Here is a 22,506-nt window from a genome sequence, read left to right as displayed (position 1 = left end):
AATTTGGACCGAGAACTCCTGATTTTGAGTCTCCACTCTGTGTGACTGTCAGCAGTTTCCTTCTCTTCTCTAGATTTTAGTGTCTTCTTCCATTAAAATGAGAGGGTTAAACAAGGTTTAATCTCTAAAGTTCCTCCCAGCTCTCAATCTTATGGTCCAGTGGTTCTAAGCCCAAGAATACCTGAGGCAGGAAAATAAAAAAAACCTGTCTGAAGGATGTGCTTTCTAGCTACTGGAGGCAGTGCCCAATAGAGGAAAGAACAATTGGGATTGGAAATAGGGAGAATCAACTACCAGGCCTGCCATGGTGTGACCCTGAGCAAATCATGAATTCTCTCGCCTCTAGTTCTTTTCTCTTAAAAATGAGGATAATAGTATTTGGCTGGTCTGAGGATGAATCCAGAAATTATGTGTATATGTATGTGTGTATATATATACATGTATATATATTCATAGACACACACACATATATACATACCTCTATGTGTGTGTGTGTGTGTGTGTGTGTGTGTGTGTGTGTACTCTGAAAGCCATAAAATGGTATACAGACACAAGGGCTTATAATTTGTGTTCTCATCTCATTATCATTTCCACCAATGTCAATCAATGTGTGTTTACTTCATCTACCTTGGGGAGGGTGTGGGAAGGGAAATGGGAAGATATTTTACCCCTAAAACAAGGAGGGTAGGAATCAGAGTTACTAATGGGCTGACTATATGTGTGTATATACACACATACATACCTAATGTATATGTTATGTATGTATGTGTATGATATATTTATATACATGCACATACATACAACATATGTGTGTTCTAAATAATTCAATTTTTTTTTGCTTCCTCTCACTTCTCTGTCTGCCTGGAGTCCCTTTCTTTTTTACATCTTTTATGTCATGGTGGACTAATTCTCCAAAGACCAGGCTCTAGTTCTGGTTCTGCCATTAACAAGCTGTGTGAGTTCAGAAGAGTTCATCTGATCTCCTTGAACCTGTTTCTTTCTCTGTTAAATGAAAGGGTCAGTATAGATTCTGACTAGATTCCTCCCAACTCAAAATTCTATGATTCTTCCATCATAATGACTTTGTTATATGTCCCTTCTTCATTTCCACTGTCGTCACTCAAATTTAGCCCCAATAAGGTCTTGTCCCATGAGTATTGATTGAAAAAGCCTTCAGATAGGTCTATCCAGTCTCTTCTTTTTTGTATTTTGCTGGCAGATTAAATGCTTAGCAATACATAGTGGGTGCTTAGGGAATAGTAATTACTTGGCTGTCCAAATCAGGTGGCCTGCCCTAAAGAGCAGATTCCTTCTAGGCATTACATGGAAATGGCTATAGGCTGCTTCTGCCCATTCTCTCTTACCCCATTATGTGCTGGACATAGGATGGATAGCGAAATTCTGTTTTATTGCCCCCCTTTTTCATCACATCAGCACCTGCAGGCAGACCACAAACACATTGCACAGAATGGTCAAGGCAAGAGCAAGAAGTATGGGACAAACACCTCAACGGAAAAAAAAAATTCTTCCTCTGAAGCTTTAATTTCTTTTCATACATCAGTGAAGTACATATAGCTCCCAATTCTTTTCCCCTTCCTAAATGGCAATGAGAGACGAGACAGCAAGTATTTATTGAGCACTTAGTGTAGTTAGGCATTGGGCCATACTCTGGGAATAAAAATACAAACAGAAAGACAAAGCCTACCCTCAAGGCCCTTACATTGTAATGGAAGAAGACAACATATAAAGATAATTCAAAAAGTGGTGGGAAAGTAGGGAGGAGGAGGGGAGAATAAGGGATGGGCACAGAACTCCTACTTTTCAGCTTGTGGCTATCCCTTCTTGCTCACATGACTCAGAGCCTTTGACTTCTGGTCCAGGGCCCTTCCCACCACACCATATTTCCATTACCCTTGCATAACACTGTAGCTACAAGGAAGTCTTTGTTGCTGTTGTTTTGAGAAATGGAAGGAATAAAAAAGTATTTATTAAGCACTTGCTATGGATAGAGCACTGGAGATACAAATAGAAAATTAAGAGACAGAGACAGAGAGAAAGAGACAACAAAAAATCTACTTTTCCATTTACAATTAATTTCTCCCTTTCTTCCCTCCCTGTGTTTGAAATTTTTCCTTTCTTGCATCAAGAAAAAGATACACATTGCTAATGTGGAAGTACGTTTTGCATATTTTATAATATATGTATTATATCAATATATTTTATATAATGGTTATCATATTTCTTGCCTTCTCAATGAGTAGGTAAGAGGTGAAGGAAGGGAGAGAATTTGGAACCAAAAAAATAAAATTTAAGAGAGGAAAAAAAGAAAAAGAACCACTTTTTGAGGTAATATAGAATTGAAGAAATATGGGTAAAATCTGAGGGAAGCTTATATCTGTATCTTCTGGACATTGAATGATCTATTTTTCAAAACTGAATGCTTTTATTGTTCTCCTAAACTTAAGAAAATTCGTGATTTATAGAGTAATAGCAACATTGTAAAAATAATTACCTTTCAGACTTAGCAACTCTAGTCAACACAATGACCAACAATAATTCCAAAGTACTCATGATGAAACATGCTGTCCACCCCCAAAGAGAAACCTGATAAACTCAGAGTAGAGATCGAAGGATATTTTCTTCTCTTTCTCTCTTTTCTTCTCACCTTTTTTTTTGGGGGGGGGTAACATGGCTAATTTGGAAATTTGTTTTGCATGACATTACATATTTGTGATGGATTCTATGTTTCTTGCTTTCTCAATGGGTAAGGGTGGGAGAGGGTAGAGATAGAGAATTTGGAACAGAAAATAAAATAAAATTTAAATTTAAAAGCACTCATATTTTTTAAAAAAAAACTTAGCTAGCCAGGGTTATTCTCTTAGTTTTTCTTGACTCTTCAGGGAGTTCTAAGTGGTGGGTTGGGAAGTGTCATAGTTGAACTTCCTGATGTCAACCTCAGAGATTAGGAAAATGCCCCACCATCAAATTTCCCCGAATAACTCACAGTCTATCGTATCTGAACTTTCCAGATTGCATTTGAACCCAATTAAGTATTCCATTGCTAACTAAAAACTACTAGCTCTTTTGTAGGTCCACCTTGTAAAGACTTGGGGTATACTCACCAGCTCTCTGAGCTTCCAAGAGGAAAGCATTGCCATAGTCCCAAAAAAAGAAGCTTTTCTCAGAAAGTCTGTTGATTGCTGCTACATGCCTTTTCAGACTGAAACACATAAGCAAAGAGAGATTATAGATTCGAAGGACCTTAGAATTCTAGAACCTCAGAGCTGGAAGGGACTTTGAACAACAAACAACAAAACATATATTGTCCTTACTATGTGCAAAACACTGGGCTAAGAGTTGAGCTAAAATAACCCTTGCCCTCAAGGAACTTTAAATCTAATGGACAGCAGAATGAGAGGACAGGGAGAAAGGCACACAAATAATCATGATAAAAGGAAGAATACGTGATGTGGAAAGGAGAGAATCCAGGCACATTGCTATGGGATATTTGTATAATCTTTTTCTCTCTTTGGGAATCAGTTGAAGAATGTAAGAAGTTACAGGATTATAAGCTCTACAGTGGGAATCTCATTGTTCTTTAATCACTTTCAGCCATGTCTGCCTCTTTGTGACCCCTTTTGGGGTTTTCTTAGCAAAGATAATGGAGTGGGGAAACTGAGAGTCTATCTAATCCAACCGCCTAACTTTGCAGAGGAAGAACCCTAGGGCTTGAGAGGAGATGACCTCAGAGGTCATTCTAGACCAGCGGTGGGGAACCTGTGCTAGCAGAACTAGCAGAAAAGATGTTGATGCCATCCATGGCTAAGAGAATAGCAGTCAGTGCTAAGTGAGCCCTGTGAGCACCACAGCCAGGGAAAGCACCAGCCCTCAGCATGGAGAAAACGCTTTGCAGAATTGTGCAGGGGTGGCAGTAGCTGGGGTATTGAAGAAGGAAGAAGGATGATTACAAGCTGCCAGTATAAAATGAGTCTGGTCAACCTTGATGCCTTTAGGCAATTTGGATTGTTCCCAGAGTAAGAATCTATTCCAGGTGATGCTTTGAGGGTTGGGAAGGGTGGAACTGAATTATCTGTAGCTTTCGTTTCCCCAAGGACAAATTTCCCTGGCAATGGTATGTCTAGCAGATAGGGAGCTGGGGGAAGTAAGTTTGTGTCTGTACAAGTCTCCTGGGCATTTGTCCAATGTGGCAATAGTTACTACTGTGACAGAGTTCCCAGGGTCAAAGCTCTGCTGTCTCTCCCTTAAAGGATCCTGTTATTTCTAGCACAGTTCACTCAGGAAGATAGGGATGGGCTCAGAAGTTGCTGTCAAAGATACAGCTGTCACTGACCTGTGACATAGCATCATTGCTACTCGTGTTCTTTGGTGTATGCTCTGCCTTAAGACCTTCTGCAGCTTAGAGTACAGAGAACTAAGAGAGAGTGTTCCCAGGTTCACACAATACATGGGAACACAAACACAAACACAAAGGAAAAACTACTCAGGCAGCCAGAAGCCTCAGGGCTGTGCCAGCTACCAGCTGCCACTCCTGACAATATGGATGGCACTACCATCCATATGAGGGACAATTGAGAAACACTGGCTCAGACTCCACTTTTATTGGCTGGCTGTTGAAAAACTCAAAGGTAGAAGAGGCTAATATCCTAGTCGAGGTCATTGGCAACACCTGTTTTCCTGTCCTACTGATCTAGTGTTCTGTCTTCCTATCCCGATGATGTATCACCTTGATTTTCTGATTGTGATGAAACCCAGTGACAGGGAATTAGCTTGGGAGTAAAGGGTAAATCAGTGATGTTATTACTAATAAAGAAAATGTCTTAGATTCCTCCCAGTCTTTCCCTCACCCTGCCCCCAGCTGCTCACGCTCTCTCTCTCTCTCTCTCTCTCTCTCTCTCTCTCTCTCTCTCTCTCTCTCTCTCTCTCTCTCTCTCTCTCTCTCCCCCCTCTCTTTCTCTCTCTTACACACACACACACACACACACACACCCCACACACACCCCACACACACCATACACCTGCTTCTGATGCTTGCTGAAGGATTTGACCAAAGTGGGAACCCTGGAGGCTAATTCATATAACCTGTACAGGGCTACCACTTCCCTTACACTAATTCTGCCCCAATTTTAAGGAGAGATTTATAATGTTACTTCTTCATGTAAAAATATTTACATTTTTTAAAAAACTCTTTAATGGTGTCATTTCAAGCAGTCTACCAATGTGAAAAGAAGAATTTCAGGTAGTATGAGAAAAAATATTTTGAGTGAAGGCAAAACCTTCCCAGACCTCTAAATTGCATTATTCATATTGACACTGAATATCTTTACAATTAGTCTTGGCCCCATAACACACCCCAAGATTTTGGGGAAAATTACCAAATATCCAAAGATTCTACAGATGGAGTTCCCTTTACCTTTCTTTCACCAGGTCCCGAAACTTGGCTGGATCTGTAGCCATGAGCTGATTGGCTTCCTGAAAGCTGAGCTGCACTGGGTAATATCCACCATTGAAAGGGTTGTGGCAGGAGGTTTGGTCAGATCCCAGGTCTACTAACAGTTCCCCAGTTGTGTCCAGCTCATAGACAAGTCTCTCCCTGCCCCAGGAAAAGATAAGGGATAAAATTAAGGGCAGTGCAAAGCGACAAGAGAAGACTTGATGACTTTTAGAATATGCAGATGCAAAGAGAAGTGAGCAGAACCAGGAGAACATTGTACACAGTAGCAGCAATACTGTACAGTGATCAACTATGAATTACTTAGCTATTCTCAGCAGTACAAAGATCCAAGACAATTCTGAAAGAGTCATGGTGAAAAACACTATTCACCTCTAGAGAAAGAACTGATGGAGTTTGAATGCAGATCAAAGCATACTTTTCAAAATTTACCTTATTTTTCTTGGGGTCTTTTGGCCTGTGTTTTCTTTTAAAATATGACTAATATGGAAATCTGTTCTTTGGGACTGCACATGTTGCCTTCTCAATGAGGAAGAAAGGGAAGGAGGGAGGGAGAGAATTTGGAACTCAAAATTTTAAAAACAAATGTTTAAAATTGTTTTCATGTGTGATTGGAAAAAATAAAATATATTTGAAAATGCTGCTTTAAAAAAATCAGACTCACAAACAGGATTTGGGACCTAAATTATTTGTCTAATTTTTGCCTGAAATTTCCACTTCCCTCTTTAACTATACAAACAAGGATATGAGATAGGTGAGACTGCAATCATTGTCCCTATATTACTGATGAGCACATTGAGACTCAGAAAGGAAAAATGACATAATCATGATATATAGTTGGTAATGATATATAGTTGGTTTTCTACCCTCTCACAGAATTATACTTTTATTCCATTTGGACCAGCCCAGTCTAATAGGGTACTGAAACATTCAAGCTGAACTTACCAAAGATCAACCACATTCCCATGGTAACCCAGGCTAAGGATCATCTTCTTCTTTCTTGCTTCCCTAAAGTAGAACCATAATGGAACTAGATATAACATTTCAAACATCTTAATTACACTTACTTACATTGACCCTCCTGGCCCACCCATACTGATATTTTTAAATCCCAGAGGAAAATAATCAGGTGACATCTAGTTTCAGGATAATAAGGTCAGAACTTTATTGGAACATTAAAGTGGGCCACAGCACAATTACTCTATCTTCTTCATAAGCCATTGGTATAAATGGGCCAAAATGGCCAAGACAATTTGGGCAGTGATGGCCAGGAAGGCAATGATGATGATGATGATGATGATGATGATGATGATGATATCATGATTTTAGCAACTGATATTTATGAAGATATTAAATCTACTTTGCCTGGGTCATTCTGTTTGATCTTCATGACAACCCAACTAGGCCAGTAAGGCTAATATTCGGATATCCAGTTTTCAGATGAGGAAGCCAAAGTCCAGACAGGTAAGATATTGTTCCCAGGGTAACATAGATAGTTGGTGCCAAAACCAGAATTGTAGCCCAAGTCTCTTGGCTCCCAGCTTAGTGTTCTTTTCATTCCGCCATATTGCCCCTACTTATAAACCAAGCTGTTCATCAGGCGCCTCTGCATCATGTCCTGTATCTTTAACATGAAGGACAGTAAGTCCTACCTGAGCCGCTTTATGCAGTGGTCCAGGCTATCTGTGATTTCCATCAGCCAGCCTTGCTGGTGACGCTTCAAGAGTGCAGCTTTATCGACCTACAACAGATAGCAAAGCATTTTTGCTGAGGTTAGTCCTGCCTTGTGCCCCCCTGTATTCCAAGTTTGAACGTAAAGCATCCTTTTTTGACCTAGAGCCATAGAATGTTGGTCCAGTAGGGGGCCTTAGAAATCATTTTGTCCAGACTCCTCATTCATTCCTTCATTTGTGTGTCTATTTATTTATTTGCTTATTGATTGATTACTCTTGAGAGTGGGCCTTCCTCTTTTGTCCTGTCTAGAAATTCATTGGCCACCTCTGGGCCCATTCCCAATGCCAATTGGTTAGAAGCTTTAACCTGCTCATTTTTTCTGACCTGGGCTGGTTGGGCCCTCCTTAGGCAGCCTGTTGGCCCCCCAGTCTCAAGAGCTCACCATTTTGGTATTGGACTTACTGCCTACTTTAGCCCTACTGTAACCTCCAAACCCAAGCAATCCAGGAGCCTCAGCCTCCTCCCAGGAGAAGGGGTTACAGATGACCCACTATCACCTGCTCAGACTCCTCATTTTAAAGAGGAAAGTAAGGCTCAGGGAGAAGTTCTTTACCCAAGGTCGCACAGCCAGTCAGGGTCAGAGATGGAGAAGTGGCACCAGAATCCAGGCCTGCTGCATCCTTCGTACCACGTTTTGGTACCTAACAGGCCTGTTGGAGCCTGAACCAGATGCTTCCCTAAACTATTTCCTCACAAATAATAAGATGCAAAATCTGAAACTGGTGGAAAGAATGAGATTAATAGACTAAATTTCATTACTTAATGAAAATTTTTTTTTGTTCCAGAACCAGGATTTGGAGCCTAAATCATTTGGCTAATTGCCTTAAATCTCTGTTTCCCTTTGTTATATACAGATCAGACTCAATATTATACTCCTTGATATGATATTTAAAAAGTATGAGTAGCTAAATCAGGGTGAGAGACCTTTTTTTCCTATTCAGGCTACAGATCTAGCTAGAACAAGATAAGTAACTGGGAGGAAAATCAGTAGAGAGCAATTCTCATATAAAAAGCAACATAGCTTAATGGGTTGGTTGATGGGGCTTTTTTTGGTTATAGAGAAGTATAAAATGTTCTAATGATTTAAATACTTAAATTCAGAGCAGACACACAGAACTTCAGTCAATAAATACAGACCCCTATATAAACATACACAACTATCTACCTAGGTGTATATATATGTCTATACATATATGTATTCACACACATATACACACACATATATGAATATATGTAAGCATATACATATATATGTATATATGTAGAGATAGAGATATGCAGACACAAATAGTGATTTCAATGCATGGGGACAGGATGATAGAAAAATGCGATGTAATATATGGTTCAGAATCTAGTTATAAAAGAGGCCAAAGGCATCTAAGTTATGTGGAAGCTTCACCCTTAGGTAGTGTTCATTGAAGAAAGTCAGAAGATGTGAGACTTGGCAATCACTGAACTCTTGACAGGTCCCAGCATTTAGAACTAGAAGGAGTCTTAAAAGTCACCTAGTCCTACTCCCATTTTACAGATGAAGAAACTGGGGCCAAGAGAGGAAAGGGATTTGCCAAAGATCCCCCTGGTAGGAAAGTTGCTGAGTGAGGGCCCCCATTCCCTGCTCTTTCCACTGTCCTATGACTTTAAATGCCTTATGGTATTTTTTCATAATAAACATAAAATAAATGGTCTCTTGATATTCTTCTCCCTGCTGGGTGAAATCAAGATGAAGGCCAGATCTGCCCTGAAGACTCTGTCCTTTCTCTCAGGGGTAGCAGTTGGAAAAACCAGAGGTCACATTCATATAGCACTTAGCAGTTTATGAAAGGTTTTCTACACGAGAGCCCCATGAAGTAAAGGGAGTAGGTGCTATCCCATTTCACAGAGAAAGATCCTGAGGTTCAGACAATGAAATGACTTGCCCATAGTCACATGATTAGTTAGATGGGGGACACAGATTTGAGTGCAGTCCCTTTCCCTCCCTCAGACTGTTTCTACCTCTGTAAAATGAAGGCATTGGGTTAAATGAGCTCTGAGGTGCCTTCTAGATTTAGAGCTATGGTCTTAAGTCCAGGCTTCTTCTTCTTCTTCTTCTTTTTTTTTCAAGAATGCTGGCCTCACCTCGGCTATCACCCCCACACAACCAGCAATGACAGAAGCCTTGGCTTGGGCACCACTCATTCCTCCAAGACCAGAGGTAACGAAAACCTTCCCACTTAAGTCTTCTACTCCCAAGTAGCACCGGCCAGCGTTGAGCACTGTCAGCTGCAGAGAGAACCACAAGAAAGCTTTTGTTAATTCAAAAGTCTTATACCTTGGGCAAATTCAGCCGGGAAATGGGAAAGGTTGGTCCAGAGGATGGTCTGCCCTGGGTACAAGCTTGTTGGGATAAAGGGCATCTATAGCCCAGACAGTACTAGCTGTATCCCTAGGGTACAGGTAATGGCTTCAGACCTTCCAATCCCCAGGAAAAGGCTGGATGGGAGGGAAAAGGGTTGGAGAGGAGGAGCTTGCAATCAGGGAGGTTTCGGGAGATATTAGGCATCATGGTGACCCTGTGTGCGATAGGGTGGTTGAAGAAGGGTCAGTCAGTTCCTCCTCAGAGTTCAGAGATGGTGGCCCTAGAATGATGTAGGGAGGAAGCATGGATTTCTACTCCCTTTGAGACTGAGACACTGGGGCTGGTCTGTTGGAAGCTCTGGCCTTCAGTAGGTCTTTCATTATTTTTGGCCTCCTGGAGATCTAGACTCAGATAAGCCATAAGAATTTATTTCCCTGTATGGCCAATGCCCTCCAGGAATCCCTTACCACAGTGCCATGAACTATTCCCTGGGGTCCAATGTAGCAGTAGCTTCCTGCTGTCATCTGTCCATACCTACCCACAAGAAAGAAGATGGAATGAACATAGCACAAAGTGGTAACTTAAACACTGGGCCTCTAGGTTTCCTTATCTGGGGATAAAATGAGGTTGATAAAAAATTTCACATTTGCATGACACTTCATAGTTTACAAAGCACTTTTCTTGCAACAGCTCAGTGAGGGAAATAGTTCTCTCTTGAAACTTTGCAAACCTCAGGTCTTCTGACTCAAAACCTACTATGCCTGACTCCTGGTAATATTTGCAAGTCCTGCCTCCAAGGGCTGTTGGGAGAATCAAATGAGGATGTGTATAGAAAGTACTTTTTTCCCTTAATTCTTTGGGTTTCTTTTTAATTAAAATGATTATATAGATGTGGGCAGCTGAGTGGAATAGTGGACAAAGCTTGGAGGCAGGAAGACTCATCTTCCTGAGTTCAAATCTGGCCTCGGACATTTAGTAGCTATGTGACCTTGGGCAAGTCACTTAACTCTGCTTGCCTCAGTTTCCTCATCTGTAAAATGAGCTGAAAAAGGAAATGGCAAGCCACTTTAGGATCTTTACCAAGGAAACCCCAAATGGAGTCACTGAGAGTCAGGAACTACTGAAATGGCTCAACAACAACGTATAAATGCACCCACAAACTTGCTATTTATAGATGTTTAAAATGTGCATATTAACTTTGACAATGTTGTAAATGACCCAGTTTGTTTCCCTGATTCCTTCTGACCTTTTTTTGTATGTTTATTAGTTTTGGTACTATTGTCATTGCCTTTATTTACAAAGCTGCAGCCAGGGTGTATATCATCCTCTGATTCTCCTTTCCTTACTCCGTTCATGTTGTAGAAGCCCACAATTATTTCTCACTGTGCAAGCCCACAATTATTTCAACCTCCTGTAAACTCCTACACTTATTATAACAACAATAGCTGAAGCTTGCTAGGCTTTATTTGCAAAATGCTTTATTTACTTATTTATCCAATTTGGCCCTTATCCAATTTTATGTGCATTCTCTGATTTGAGCTAGGTATTACAGGTACTATTACCCCCATTTTATAGATAAAGAAATTGAGGATCAGAGAGGTTATGTGATCTGTGCTTGGCCACCCCGCTAGTGTCAGAAAAGGGATTCAAATACAGTTCTCTCTTGACTAAAAGTCCAACGTTCTTTCTATTATGCCATGGTTTGGCACTGTGATATAGGTATTGCAGGCCTGGTTATCCCCATTTTAGAGATGAGAAAACTGAGGTTCATAGTGGTTAACTGATTTGTCATGGTCACACAGAAATGGCAGATATGGGATCCAGACTTAGGTCTCCAATCCCAATACTGTCTCTGTTTCATTTTCAAAACAACCTGGTGATTGGAGATTGGAAGGAGGGTGATAGAAGAGGAAGTAGTATTGCTAGGGTAGGTAGTGAAAGTATTTCCCCACCTTACTATTACATAATTGACATGGGATCATAGAATCACAGAGGCAGCTAGTGGCACTGTGGATTGAGCATTGGATTAGGAGTCCTGTGTTCAAATACTACCTCAGCTATACTAGTTGTGTAACCCTGGGCAAGTCACTTAACTTCTGTTTGCCTCAGTTTCCTCAAATGAGGATAGACAGCACCTACCTCCAAGGGTTGAAGTGAAGATCAAACGAGATAGTATTTGTAAAAAGTACTTAGCACAGTGCCCGGCACATTGTAGGGACTATGTAAAAGCTTATTCCCTTCCCCTTCTCTCATAGACAAAGAGTTGGAAGGGATAGAGTTTAGAACCCTAAGTCCTTCTCTCACCCTCTTATTTTACAGATGAGAGATGAGATAAGGCCCAGAGAGGTGGCCTTGCCCAAAGTTATCTAGATAGTAAATAACAGGTTGCACAGTGGATAGAGTTCCTGGTCTGGAGTCAGGAGGACTCATCTTTCTGAGTTCAAATCTGGCCTCAGACACTTACTAGCTGTATGACCCTGAGCAAATCACTTAATGCTGTTTGCCTCAGTTTCCTCATCTGTAAAATGAGCTGGAGAAGAAATGGCAAACCACTCTAGTATGTCTGCCAAGAAAATCCCAAATGGGTTCATGAAGAGTCCGATATGACTGAAAATGATTGAATAACAAAATGAGTCAGAACTTGGACCTAACTTCTCTGACTCCAGATACAGTACCCACTCCCCTATACCACACTACCCATATACATACAGAGTCTTGTTCACTAATTGTTTCATGTCTATAGATCCATTTCCTCATACCAATAATGAGCTCCCTGTGGACAAAGACAGGCTCTGACTTACACCAATGCCCCATGGATTTGGAGTGTTTTAGGGACTGAGTAAGTGCTCAGGTCAAGACCACGAATAAGATAACTCCCAAATGATCAAGTTGGTTGCCTTTTTAAAAATGTTGACTTACATTGTGACTCCCATTGCAAAGAGCTTCTCATATTCCATTCTGGAGGAATAATTGGGAATTACCTAAAAAACATCATCAGAAGATGTCTCACACAGAGATGCCTTGGTCCATTGTCCTGATCCCCCCTACCTTTCACATCAGAAAAGATATTTTCTTCCACCAAATTCACATAGCAAGCAAGGAAGGGAAATTGAATGAAGGGTTTGGAAAAGGCACATGACCTCTTACCCAACTGATTCTTCAGTGACTTTCTACAATGCCAAGTGACTATCTATATGGTGATCATTGTAGACACGGGAAAATAGCTAATGTACCTAACTTACTGAGCACCAAAGACAATAGTAGCTGGTTAGGTGAGTAAGTAGTCAGAAATGATGTAAATAAAGCTGTGAGTTGGATATGGGCATGTGCCAGTAAATGTTTAACTCCCACCTCTCCAAAAATGTAAATATGACAAACTTTTATGTGTAATCTTCACTGTCAATATTTTTTCCATCACTTTCTTAACTCTGGACAATCAACAAAATGATAAATCAAAGCCCTGATTTCTAGTGATTTCCAAGATGTAAATGTACCCTGAAAATTTAACAAGCTAGTACCAACTGACTCCAACACACCCCTGATTTGATCACCATGTAGGTCAGTTAGCTTGTTTTGTGACACAGTGAGAGAGACATCTTGCATATACATGCCCTTGGCCACAAGGGGGAGTGTGAAAATTCATTGTAACCCATCTCTAGTGCTAGAGATAAAAACTCAGATCCTGTTGAGAGGGATAGATGGGAGGGTCAGCAGAGCCATCTTGGTATGGGGAAGATGGCCCATTCTATTCTTCAAGGTTACTCACCATTCCATTGGTGATTACAAGCCGTGGTGCACTGGGGCTGCTGGGGAAGAGGCCTAATGGATGGCCGCTGTACATGACCAAGGTCTGCTCCTCTGTCATCTCAGATAAGTAGGACATGACGAGTCTGAACTGGAGGAACAGAGAAAGAATGGAAGTGGCTACATGAGTGAATATCATGTCTCAGTTGTGGAATCATAGAATGATGACTTAAAGGGATCTTGGATCTTCTAGTCTGACTCTTTCATTTTACAGATATGGAAAGTGAAACCCAGGGAGGGGAGATAGCTTATCCACAATCGCATAGTTAGTAATGGCAAAAGCATGACTAGAACTTAGGACTTCTGACTTGTAGCCTAGTACTCCCTTAATTATATTCCCGGGGGCTAAGTCAGAGGCAGATGAAATTATTGGCTCTAAGGGCTGTTCCCAGTATGAGAGGCCCCAAAGTTCTATCCTATGTTACAAATTAACGTCTTTATTCCTAAATACATTTAGGAATGACATCATGAGAAGGTTCTCTTGTGATTGTGTTTACCTTGGGCCTCTACCTGTTCTTTATTCATAGAAGGCCTGAAAGCTATAAAGAAGAACCAAAGCCTTCCCACTCCCTCCATTGCAAGATGACAAGATCCTTAGGCTAACACGACTCAGATCTTTGAAAAAGGTTTGCTTCCTGATTTCATCTTCCCCACCTTTGGAACAGATAGTGAAAACTGGGTCTAGAATGAGCCTAGACTCATGAAGCCCATCTCTAACTGATTTCCACACACCTAGAAAAAGCTCCCAACCCTAACTTGGCTAATGAAGTTGAGCTTCATCCAAGCAAATTAGGAGACAGGAAGTATATGACAAAGAGTGCAGGGGGTTGGGAAGGTGGGGAGGGACGTAAAACCAACTTTATTTAGGCTCAGGAGTCTCAACTCATCCTCTTCTACCTCTTTTCTCCATTCCTATTCCAGCACTCAACATTGATGAACTTTTCCTCAGAAAAGATCATGAAGCCCTAGACTGCCTAGCCCATCATAATAATGAAAGAGATCCTTGGGGCCAGAAGAGACTTTCCAGCATCCATAGGAAACAGGGGTTTCAAGTTAGATTTGATGGCAAATTCTTCTTCATCTAAAGGCAATATGGAGTGAGGGGAAGCCCGAGACCAAATTTCTATAATTTAACCAAATGATGAAATGCACTCTACCTGAGCCCAGTTGCTGAAGACTTGACCATTCCCTCCATAAGTCACGAGTTCCTGGGGAAACTGGGGGACAAAGATGAGGTCAGAGACCGGTTGGGCTTGTGTTGTTCTAAAGCAATGTTGGGCCTAGTTTTGTTACCCCTTTGGAAAGAGAGCCCAATGAAGTATCCTGGAGGATATGATGACTTTACTGAGTTCAAATATCTTAGAAGGGACCATAGAGATCATCTAACCTCATAACCTTTGCTTGCAAAGACTTCCCTGTCATCATGCTTCTCTCTTCTTCAAAAACTTTTATTGGAATATAAAATTCAGCGTTTGGATTTAAAGTCCTCCATAACCTGACCCCTTCCTACCTTTCTAGTTTTCTTATACCCTATGCCCAATTTGTCCCATTCCCTTCCTTGAACCAAACATTATCTCTCAGTGCTAGGCATTTTTGTTAGCTTTCTCCCATGCCTGAAATCTCCCTCCTCATCTCCACCTCCTGGCTTCCTTCAAATTTCAGCTACAATCTTACCTACCTCAAGAAGCCTTTTTTAAACCCCTTTAATGCTAGTGTCTTCTCTTTGTAATTATTTCCAATTCATCATATTATATATATATAATATGAATATGCATATATATACATATATATATATACATATATATAATGTGTATATATCTTGTTTGTAAATAGTTGTTTACATTCTGTCTCCTCTAGACTGTGAGCCCCATGTGAATAGGGACTCCTTATCTTTGTATCCTGTGCTTAGCACACGGGAAGAGCTGCTTAATAAATGCTTGTTGACTTGACTTAGCTACAGGATTTAATCTATTCTCCCTAGTTTGACATCTAAGGACTTTCATACTTTGGCCCTGACCTACCTATTCAAACTGATGTTCTGCTACTCCCATATACAAATTCTCTGTCTGGTTAAGATGACCTTCTCAATTGCATGACCATGCAATGCTCATCTTTGCTCGTGACATCCTACCCACCTTGAATTCCCCTGTTCAGATTGTATCAATCTTTAAAGGCTCTGTTGAGAAGACTTAAGGCTGGAAAGGGCCTTAAATGCCCTTTTCCAATTCCAACCCACTCATGTTACTGCTAAGAAAACTGAAGCCTAGAGAAGGACTAGGCCTGGGTCAGTTAGTCAGTTAGTGGCTGAGTCAGGGTTCAAACTCAAGTTTTCTCACTCCAAATCCAGTAATCTTTCCATTATATGCTGTCTCCCAGTCACTTCCAGTATCCTCTATGATGTTCTCTTTCTCTCCCCTAGTATAACTAGGGGAGTATTAACATAGAACTGTGAAAAGTAAGCTATCTTCTCTTCAATCCTTGATATATCCTTTAAAAAAAAGCATCCCTTTCTCTCAAAGGACTCTTTATTTTCATATTAATTCTTGGTAACCAATTGGAATCGAATTCTTTGAACTCTGGGCTTCAGAAGAGGTGCCATGGTTCTCATGTAAGGAGATGGGGGTAGGAGGTACTCTCCATGACTACACATACACATAGGTGAGAGGCAAGGGTCATGGTAGTGGATTACCTGGGCTACAGAGGGGTCCAGGTTGTTCATAATCATGTGCATTATTGCCGCAGCCGATTTAGTCTTACAAGGATAGTTCTCAATTGGGTAGGCCCTGAAAGACACAGATATACCCAGTATGACAGCAGGAAAGAGAAAAAGTGGTTGGAAAATTATTGTTGTATTGGGGCAAGCAGAAGAAAAGTCACTTCTCTTCCAGTGCCTTGTATGTGTCAGCCTAGAGGCTGAGACCAAAGATCCCTGTAAAGAGGAATTCGTGGTTCACCAAGTTCAGATGCATGTTTTCCTCTCTCTGACCTTTTCACAAAGTGTCTCTCTTGTACTCCCATCCCCTGATCAAAGTAATCAGGTCCAAAACAGTAGCCGGTTTGAGCTCACTCTTTTGAAGTTCAAATATTTTCAACGTCATCCAGTTTTGAATATTTTACCGCCATGTCATTAAATACAGAAGCAGCATAGAATAGTGGATAGAGAGCCAACATATTATTAGGAGGGGCAAAAGTGTTGATTACTGCTGCTGTTACTTCTATTAATTCCTCAGTAGGTGTTATGACCATGAGTTAAGAGTGTTCAGGAATACATAGGTGTCAAGGCGGGAAGGGAGACACAAGAAAGTACAGTTGGAGACAACTGTCCCCTGTCCTTGTCCTGACCTATCCCTTCTCAAAGCCTTTGGTTATTCTAATCCCTCACACCTGGAACAAGCTTCCCCTACACCCTTTTCTTTGTTGAAACCTCTCCTTTTATTGTATTGCTCACCTTCTCAATGAGTGGATGAGGGCCTGGAGGGAAGGAGAAAATTTGGCACTCAGAATTTAAAAATGAATGTTAAAAGAAAGAAACCTATCCTTTCCCTGATACCAGTTCTACTCCCAAGGTGAAAATGGCTTGTCTTTTCTCCAGTTCTTCAAAGCACTTATCCTGAATTCCTTAGCCCATATTGCATTCTACATTCAATTATACTTATTCCTGTACAAGTTGCATCCACCCTCCCATAGACTCTTTGCTTCTTGAAGGCAAGGACTGGGCTGTATTTCATTTCTGCATTCCTAGAACCTGGCCTACTACCTTACAGATAGCAGGTGCTCATTAAGTGTTTGGTAAGCTGAGTTGAAAAGACAATAATTTAATATTTTCATCCCTATTCACATCCTAGACAATTGATAGCTACATTGAAGGGTATAAAAGAGGGTCTGAATCTATAGCATAAACCATTTCCTCTCTTCTTTGAGAAGGATAGCGTAAGCAAAGTCGTACAGTGTATTTGACCTGGATTTGAGGGCTTGCTCTGCCACAAAGATGCAATGTGACTGGTCAATTAATTTAACTTGGTGAAGGGCCTCTAGCTTCCCAGAGGCAGTGGAAACACGTAGATATAGCTCATTAAGAATCTCTGAGGGGCAGCTAGGTGGCACAGTGAATAGAGCACCAGCACTGAAGTCAGGAAGACCTGAGTTCAAATCTGGCCTCAGACCAAACACTTCACACTTACTAGTTGTGTGACCCTGGGCAAGTCACTTAACCCCAATTGCCTTAAAAAAAAAAAAAGCTCTGGAATGGATGGTTCCTTCTTGTGCCAAGTTGGTGTTCTTTGTCTGCTAAATTAGGAGCTTACATCAAATGATCTCTAAGGTTTCTTCCATTTTTAATGGTCTATGATTTCTCTCCCCACCCCACCCCCACCAGAGGTTAATAAAATATTTGATTGAAGTCCTAGAAGGATAATCTATCTCTTTTATCCCCCAGAAAAGTAGAATGAGGGGATAAAAGATAAGAAAGGCTTGAGCTAATGGAAATTGTCTAATAGCCTGGCATTTTTCTTATTTACCCAGCCTGGTTCATCTTGGCAATCTGTAGCATTGCTCAGAACTTCTATGTCTTTCTTCTCCACTGCCTGCAATGTGATCCTCTAGATACTCACTTCATCTCGATATCTGGACAGAATCTGTACATGTAGATGTGCCCATATAGCTTTAGCTCCTGGGCAAATTCTGGTGCCAGAATCTTGTGGACTTCAGGGGGGAAGTACCGCAGAGCATTCTTCAAAGCCAGCTATCAGAGACAGAAGAGGAGAAGTGAAGAGTTATTAAGCAAAGACAAGCTATCTCAAAGGTCAGTCTAAACACCTGAGTCTGGTATTAAGACAATCTAGTACCAGCTTCCCTCTACAACCATCTCACTCACTGCTCCCCTGCCCCACAACCTCCAATTAGGTTAGTCTTTTCAGTGAGCTCCCCAGAATTATAACTCATTGAACCAGATGGTGTTGTTAGACACTAACCTGATTCTGTCCAATAAGAAGGCTTAAGAGCTAAGCCAGTTGAGGATCATACCGGAGATTACACACACATACACACACACACACACACACACACACACACACACACACACACACGCACGCATGTGTATGTATGTATATATCTCTATTATACATATTTTGTATTCATGTATAACTACACACATGTGTATACATACATACATGTATATATGTGTTATTGTGTGTATATGTATACACAGTTGATGCTCATTGTGGAGATTATGTACAGACATGTGTATGCATATTTATATGTGTATCTGTGTATATGAATCTCCTTATCTATATATCAAATCTCTATGTATGTAAATATACATATAATACACGCATGCATACATGTGTATAGGATCACCCTGAAGATTCAGAGACAGAGAGAGAGAGAGAGAGAGAGAGAGAGAGAGAGAGAGGTTATTTAAGGTCATTAAATGCTATGTATATGTAATTGAATCTCTTCTCCAGGGTGACACTACATAAAAATATATAAATGTGTAAATATATATTATATGTGTATATATATACATATATGCGTATAAACATACGTGTGTGTATTTGTTGGTGTTTAGTTGATTAGTTGTGTCCAACTCTTCATGATCCCACTTGGAGTTTTCTTGGCAAAGATATGGCGTGGTTTGCCATTTCCTTCTCTAGCTTATTTTACAGATGAGGAAATTGAGGCAAATAGGATTAAATGACTTGCCCAGAATTACCCAGCTTAGAAAGTATCTGAGGCTGAATTTGAATTTAGGACTTTCTGGCTCCAAGCCTGGCACTCTATCCACTGCCCCTCTCCTACCCTATTAGCAGCCAAAACCAGGCTGCTCCATATAGAAGAGGAGAGGGTCAAAGAGCAAGAGAGACCTTATGATAGCAGTTCTAAATCCTAGAATGTGCTTCCCAAAGTGTACTTTGGGCAAGCAGAATGAAAGGCGCCTCCATGACAATTTGGAGGAAAAGCTCTATTAGAAGGTTAGGGAGAGTCCTTAAGGAGAGAATTTAGATATCAAAGTACAAGGTCCCATGGAGAAACCACAGAACACTGACCAATACTGGAGGGAGACCATGAACCCAGGACTTCATATGCAGAATGAAGCACACATTTTCAGGCCTGGCCAATATGTTGATTTTTGCTTGACTCTGGTTATTTGTTATAAGGAAGGACTTCTGATGCAGAGGACAAAAAATTTGGCACAGCCACTCTGGGGAATGAAAGAGTAAATGAAGAATAAAATGGTTATTGAGCTCTAGGGAGGGTTCGGTGGAGGCTATAGAGCACACCATCTATAAAGAGCAAAGTCAACCTGTTGGTGAGGTCCAAGGTGAGATCCTATCAAGTATATGGCTAAAGTGGAAGGTTCTGTCCAGAATCAAAATTTAAAAGAAAAAATTTAAAGTATTTTTACATTAGGACAGAGAGTTTCTTTGCTGTGTTGAATTGATGGTTTGGTCCAGGGACGGGGAACCTGCAGCCTCGAGGCCACATATGGCCCCGTCATGTGGACAGGTTCCCCACCCCTAGTCCAATTATAGTGTTAAAAAAAAAAAGGTGATGCTTCATTTGGGGGAAAGTTTCTCTCTCTCTTTCTCTCTCTCTCTGTCTCTTTCTCTCTGTCTCTGTCTCTCTCTCTCTCTCTCTCTCTGTTTCTCTGTCTCTGTCTCCCTCTCTCTGTCTCTCCCCCCTCTCTCTGTCTCTCTGTCTCTCTCTCTCTGTCTCTCTCTCTCTCTGTCTTTCTCTTTCTGTCTCTTTCCCTCTCTCTGTCTCTTTAACTCTCTTTCTGTCTCTCTGTCTCTGTCCCTCTCTCCGTCTCTGTCTCTCTCTCTCTGTCTCTCTCTGTCTCTCTCTCTCTCTCTCTCTCTCTCTCTCTCTCTCTCTCTCTCACTTTCTCTCCCCAATGAATACTCCTTCATCCAGGCTCCACTGCCTCCTCTTCCTTGATGTCTTCCCTGACTCCTCCAGCACTTCTCATCTGAACCACAGGGTTTAGTCATGGTTTGCTTGCAAATATTTCATGCATAAAACAAGAGTTCACAGCTTCAAGCACAGGAGGTGTTCCTTCTCCTCCTTTTTCCCCGGAAGAGCTGAACAAAGGGCTGGGCACACAGTAAGTGCCAAATACAAGCTTCATGGATTGGTTTAATTGAAAAGACAGACAGAATCCAGTTCTAGTCCAGGGTCTTAACAGAGGAATACAAGCCTGGCACCCAGCCAAGAGAGTTATGTAAGAGCACAGGTCGTTAACCCTAACCTTTGACATCAGCACGAGGACATCGAGATAATGCTGGAGTGTGTGTGTGTGTGTGTGTGTGTGTGTGTGTGTGTGTGTGTGTGTGTGTGTGTGTGTTGGACGGTGGGAGGGGGCTACAACTTCTTTCAGTTCCAAATGCCTCTTCTCAGAGATCTCTGTGACTAGACTGATATTTAGAGTTTTTCTTCTTAATGAGACAGGTCATATCCTGTAGTGATGATAATAATAATAATCTCTTAAAGTGCTGTCTGGCATATTGAGCCTCACAACTACCTTATGAGAGGCAGCATGATAGCCATATTACAGATGGAAAAACTGAGGCATTAAGTGACTTGCCCAAGGTCATTGGGGAAGAGAAAAGAATCTGAGTTCATTGGTTTGAGAAACTCCCTCTCCCAAAGGGGTCATCTGCTCTGTAATTTTTACTTGCCAAGGGTACTCAGATGACATTTAGTGCAGTTTATGAACTTATGAGTAGAGAGTGTGTTAAAAATAGAGTCAGGAAGACTTGGGTTCATGTCATGTCTCAGATGCTAACCAGCTGTGTGACCTTGGGCAAGGTCACTTAACCCCTCCCAGCCTCAGTTTCCTCTTCTGTAAAAATGAGGATAATAATAGTAGCCAATTCACAAGGTTATTGTGAAGATCAAATAAAATATTTAAAGTACTTTGCAAACCTTAAGACACTACGTAAATACTAGCATTGTTATTATTATTATAGTGCTTTGCCCAAGGGTCACTCAGCTGCTGTGTGTCAGAAGCAGGACATGAGCAAGATGCTCCCACACAGTACATGACTTCTCAGCCTATAAGATTGGGATGCCCCAGAACCATGTCCAAAGGGCTCACAATTTTGCTGTGGATTTACTCATAGGGAAGAGATTAAAACTAAAACCCACTAGGGAAAACATGAGAAATATGGCCATGCTGGAATGATAAACCTGAGTCTTTACCAACTCCTAGGACTGAGAAAGGTACTGGGGGCTAGGCTGCTTCACACCCTGAATCTTAGAACCAATTCATTTCGATTCATGGCTTGGTCCAATGATAGTGGTCAATTAGATCCCTCCATAGTCTGGAATCAGACTCACTGTAGCTCATGTAAGAACCTCTCCTATGAGGTTGCATTTTGTTGACTTGTAGCTCTCCTCTTTTCATTAAAACCCCTATGAAGTAGGTCATACACATGTCATCTTCATTTTGCAGATGAGATTCAGAGAAGACAATGTTTTACAAAACTACCACCTGGTGTTTTGTCTACTAACAAAAGTTACAAAACTACTGAGCACTGAAACTGGGACTCGAACCCTGGTCATCTGAAACCCAGCCTAGTTAGGATTCTTCCTTTTATATCACAGCAACAAGAGTTCTTTCAAAGAGACTGCCATTCCCATAAGGAAAATGGAAAGACTCTTTGGCGGCTAAGAGAGTCCACAAGATGGCAATTATAAGAAGAGAGGAGGCCCAAGACTTCTTACCTGTTTTTCCTCTGGAGTAAGGCTGGGGGTTCTCACAGGGGCATGGGGCAGCCCATCCCTTCGTCCTTTGTTCTCTGGTAAGGGGTGTAAGGGAAGCCCCTTGCATAGCTCTCTCAGGTTAGACATTTCTGGCAGATACAGAGATGGGCAGAGGCAGCCTCTGGAGAGGCTTTAAGATCAGGCCTGGCAAAGAGACAGAATAAAAAATTCCAACATCTCGAGTCCTAAACTCTTAGGCACCACTGTGACCTTGGTCACCCACCTCCTCTCCCTAGCTAACACCATTGGCTACCTAGCTTCCCTTAAAAGTGAATCATTCACAGCTATCATTTGGCCCTTGATTGGGGGATGGGGATAGGGGAGTTTGCCCAGTTTTGACACTTTTTGGTATTGATCTTGCTCAATTGCTTGAGGACGAATGTCCTATCAACACTGAGTG

The 22,506-nt window shown here is 41.3% G+C and overlaps 1 protein-coding gene across 1 annotated transcript in view; it reads right to left on the bottom strand.

The window, feature by feature from the left end:
- UROC1 (urocanate hydratase 1) overlaps positions 1-22,212 on the bottom strand; it is a 49,621-nt gene extending 27,409 nt beyond the window's left edge. The window contains exons 1-13 of the mRNA XM_020981146.2: positions 22,068-22,212; positions 17,954-18,084; positions 16,033-16,126; positions 14,501-14,560; positions 13,306-13,434; positions 12,459-12,520; positions 10,007-10,073; positions 9,320-9,463; positions 7,123-7,211; positions 6,416-6,478; positions 5,432-5,611; positions 3,123-3,220; positions 1,365-1,437 (exon numbers count right to left, since the gene is read on the bottom strand). Of these exons, the coding sequence (XP_020836805.1) occupies positions 1,365-1,437; positions 3,123-3,220; positions 5,432-5,611; positions 6,416-6,478; positions 7,123-7,211; positions 9,320-9,463; positions 10,007-10,073; positions 12,459-12,520; positions 13,306-13,434; positions 14,501-14,560; positions 16,033-16,126; positions 17,954-18,084; positions 22,068-22,193 (1,316 nt within the window). The 5' untranslated portion in view covers positions 22,194-22,212. The remainder of the gene's footprint in view (positions 1-1,364; positions 1,438-3,122; positions 3,221-5,431; positions 5,612-6,415; positions 6,479-7,122; positions 7,212-9,319; positions 9,464-10,006; positions 10,074-12,458; positions 12,521-13,305; positions 13,435-14,500; positions 14,561-16,032; positions 16,127-17,953; positions 18,085-22,067) is intronic.
- Between the last annotated feature and the right edge of the window lie 294 nt (positions 22,213-22,506).

This window comes from Phascolarctos cinereus, unplaced genomic scaffold (assembly GCF_003287225.1).
Source record: "Phascolarctos cinereus isolate Bilbo 61053 unplaced genomic scaffold, phaCin_HiC Scaffold_4;HRSCAF=312, whole genome shotgun sequence".
Classification (NCBI taxonomy): Eukaryota; Metazoa; Chordata; class Mammalia; order Diprotodontia; family Phascolarctidae; genus Phascolarctos; species Phascolarctos cinereus.
The sequence above is the reverse complement of the archived record's forward strand: the minus strand, read 5'-3'. Positions and strand labels throughout refer to the sequence as shown.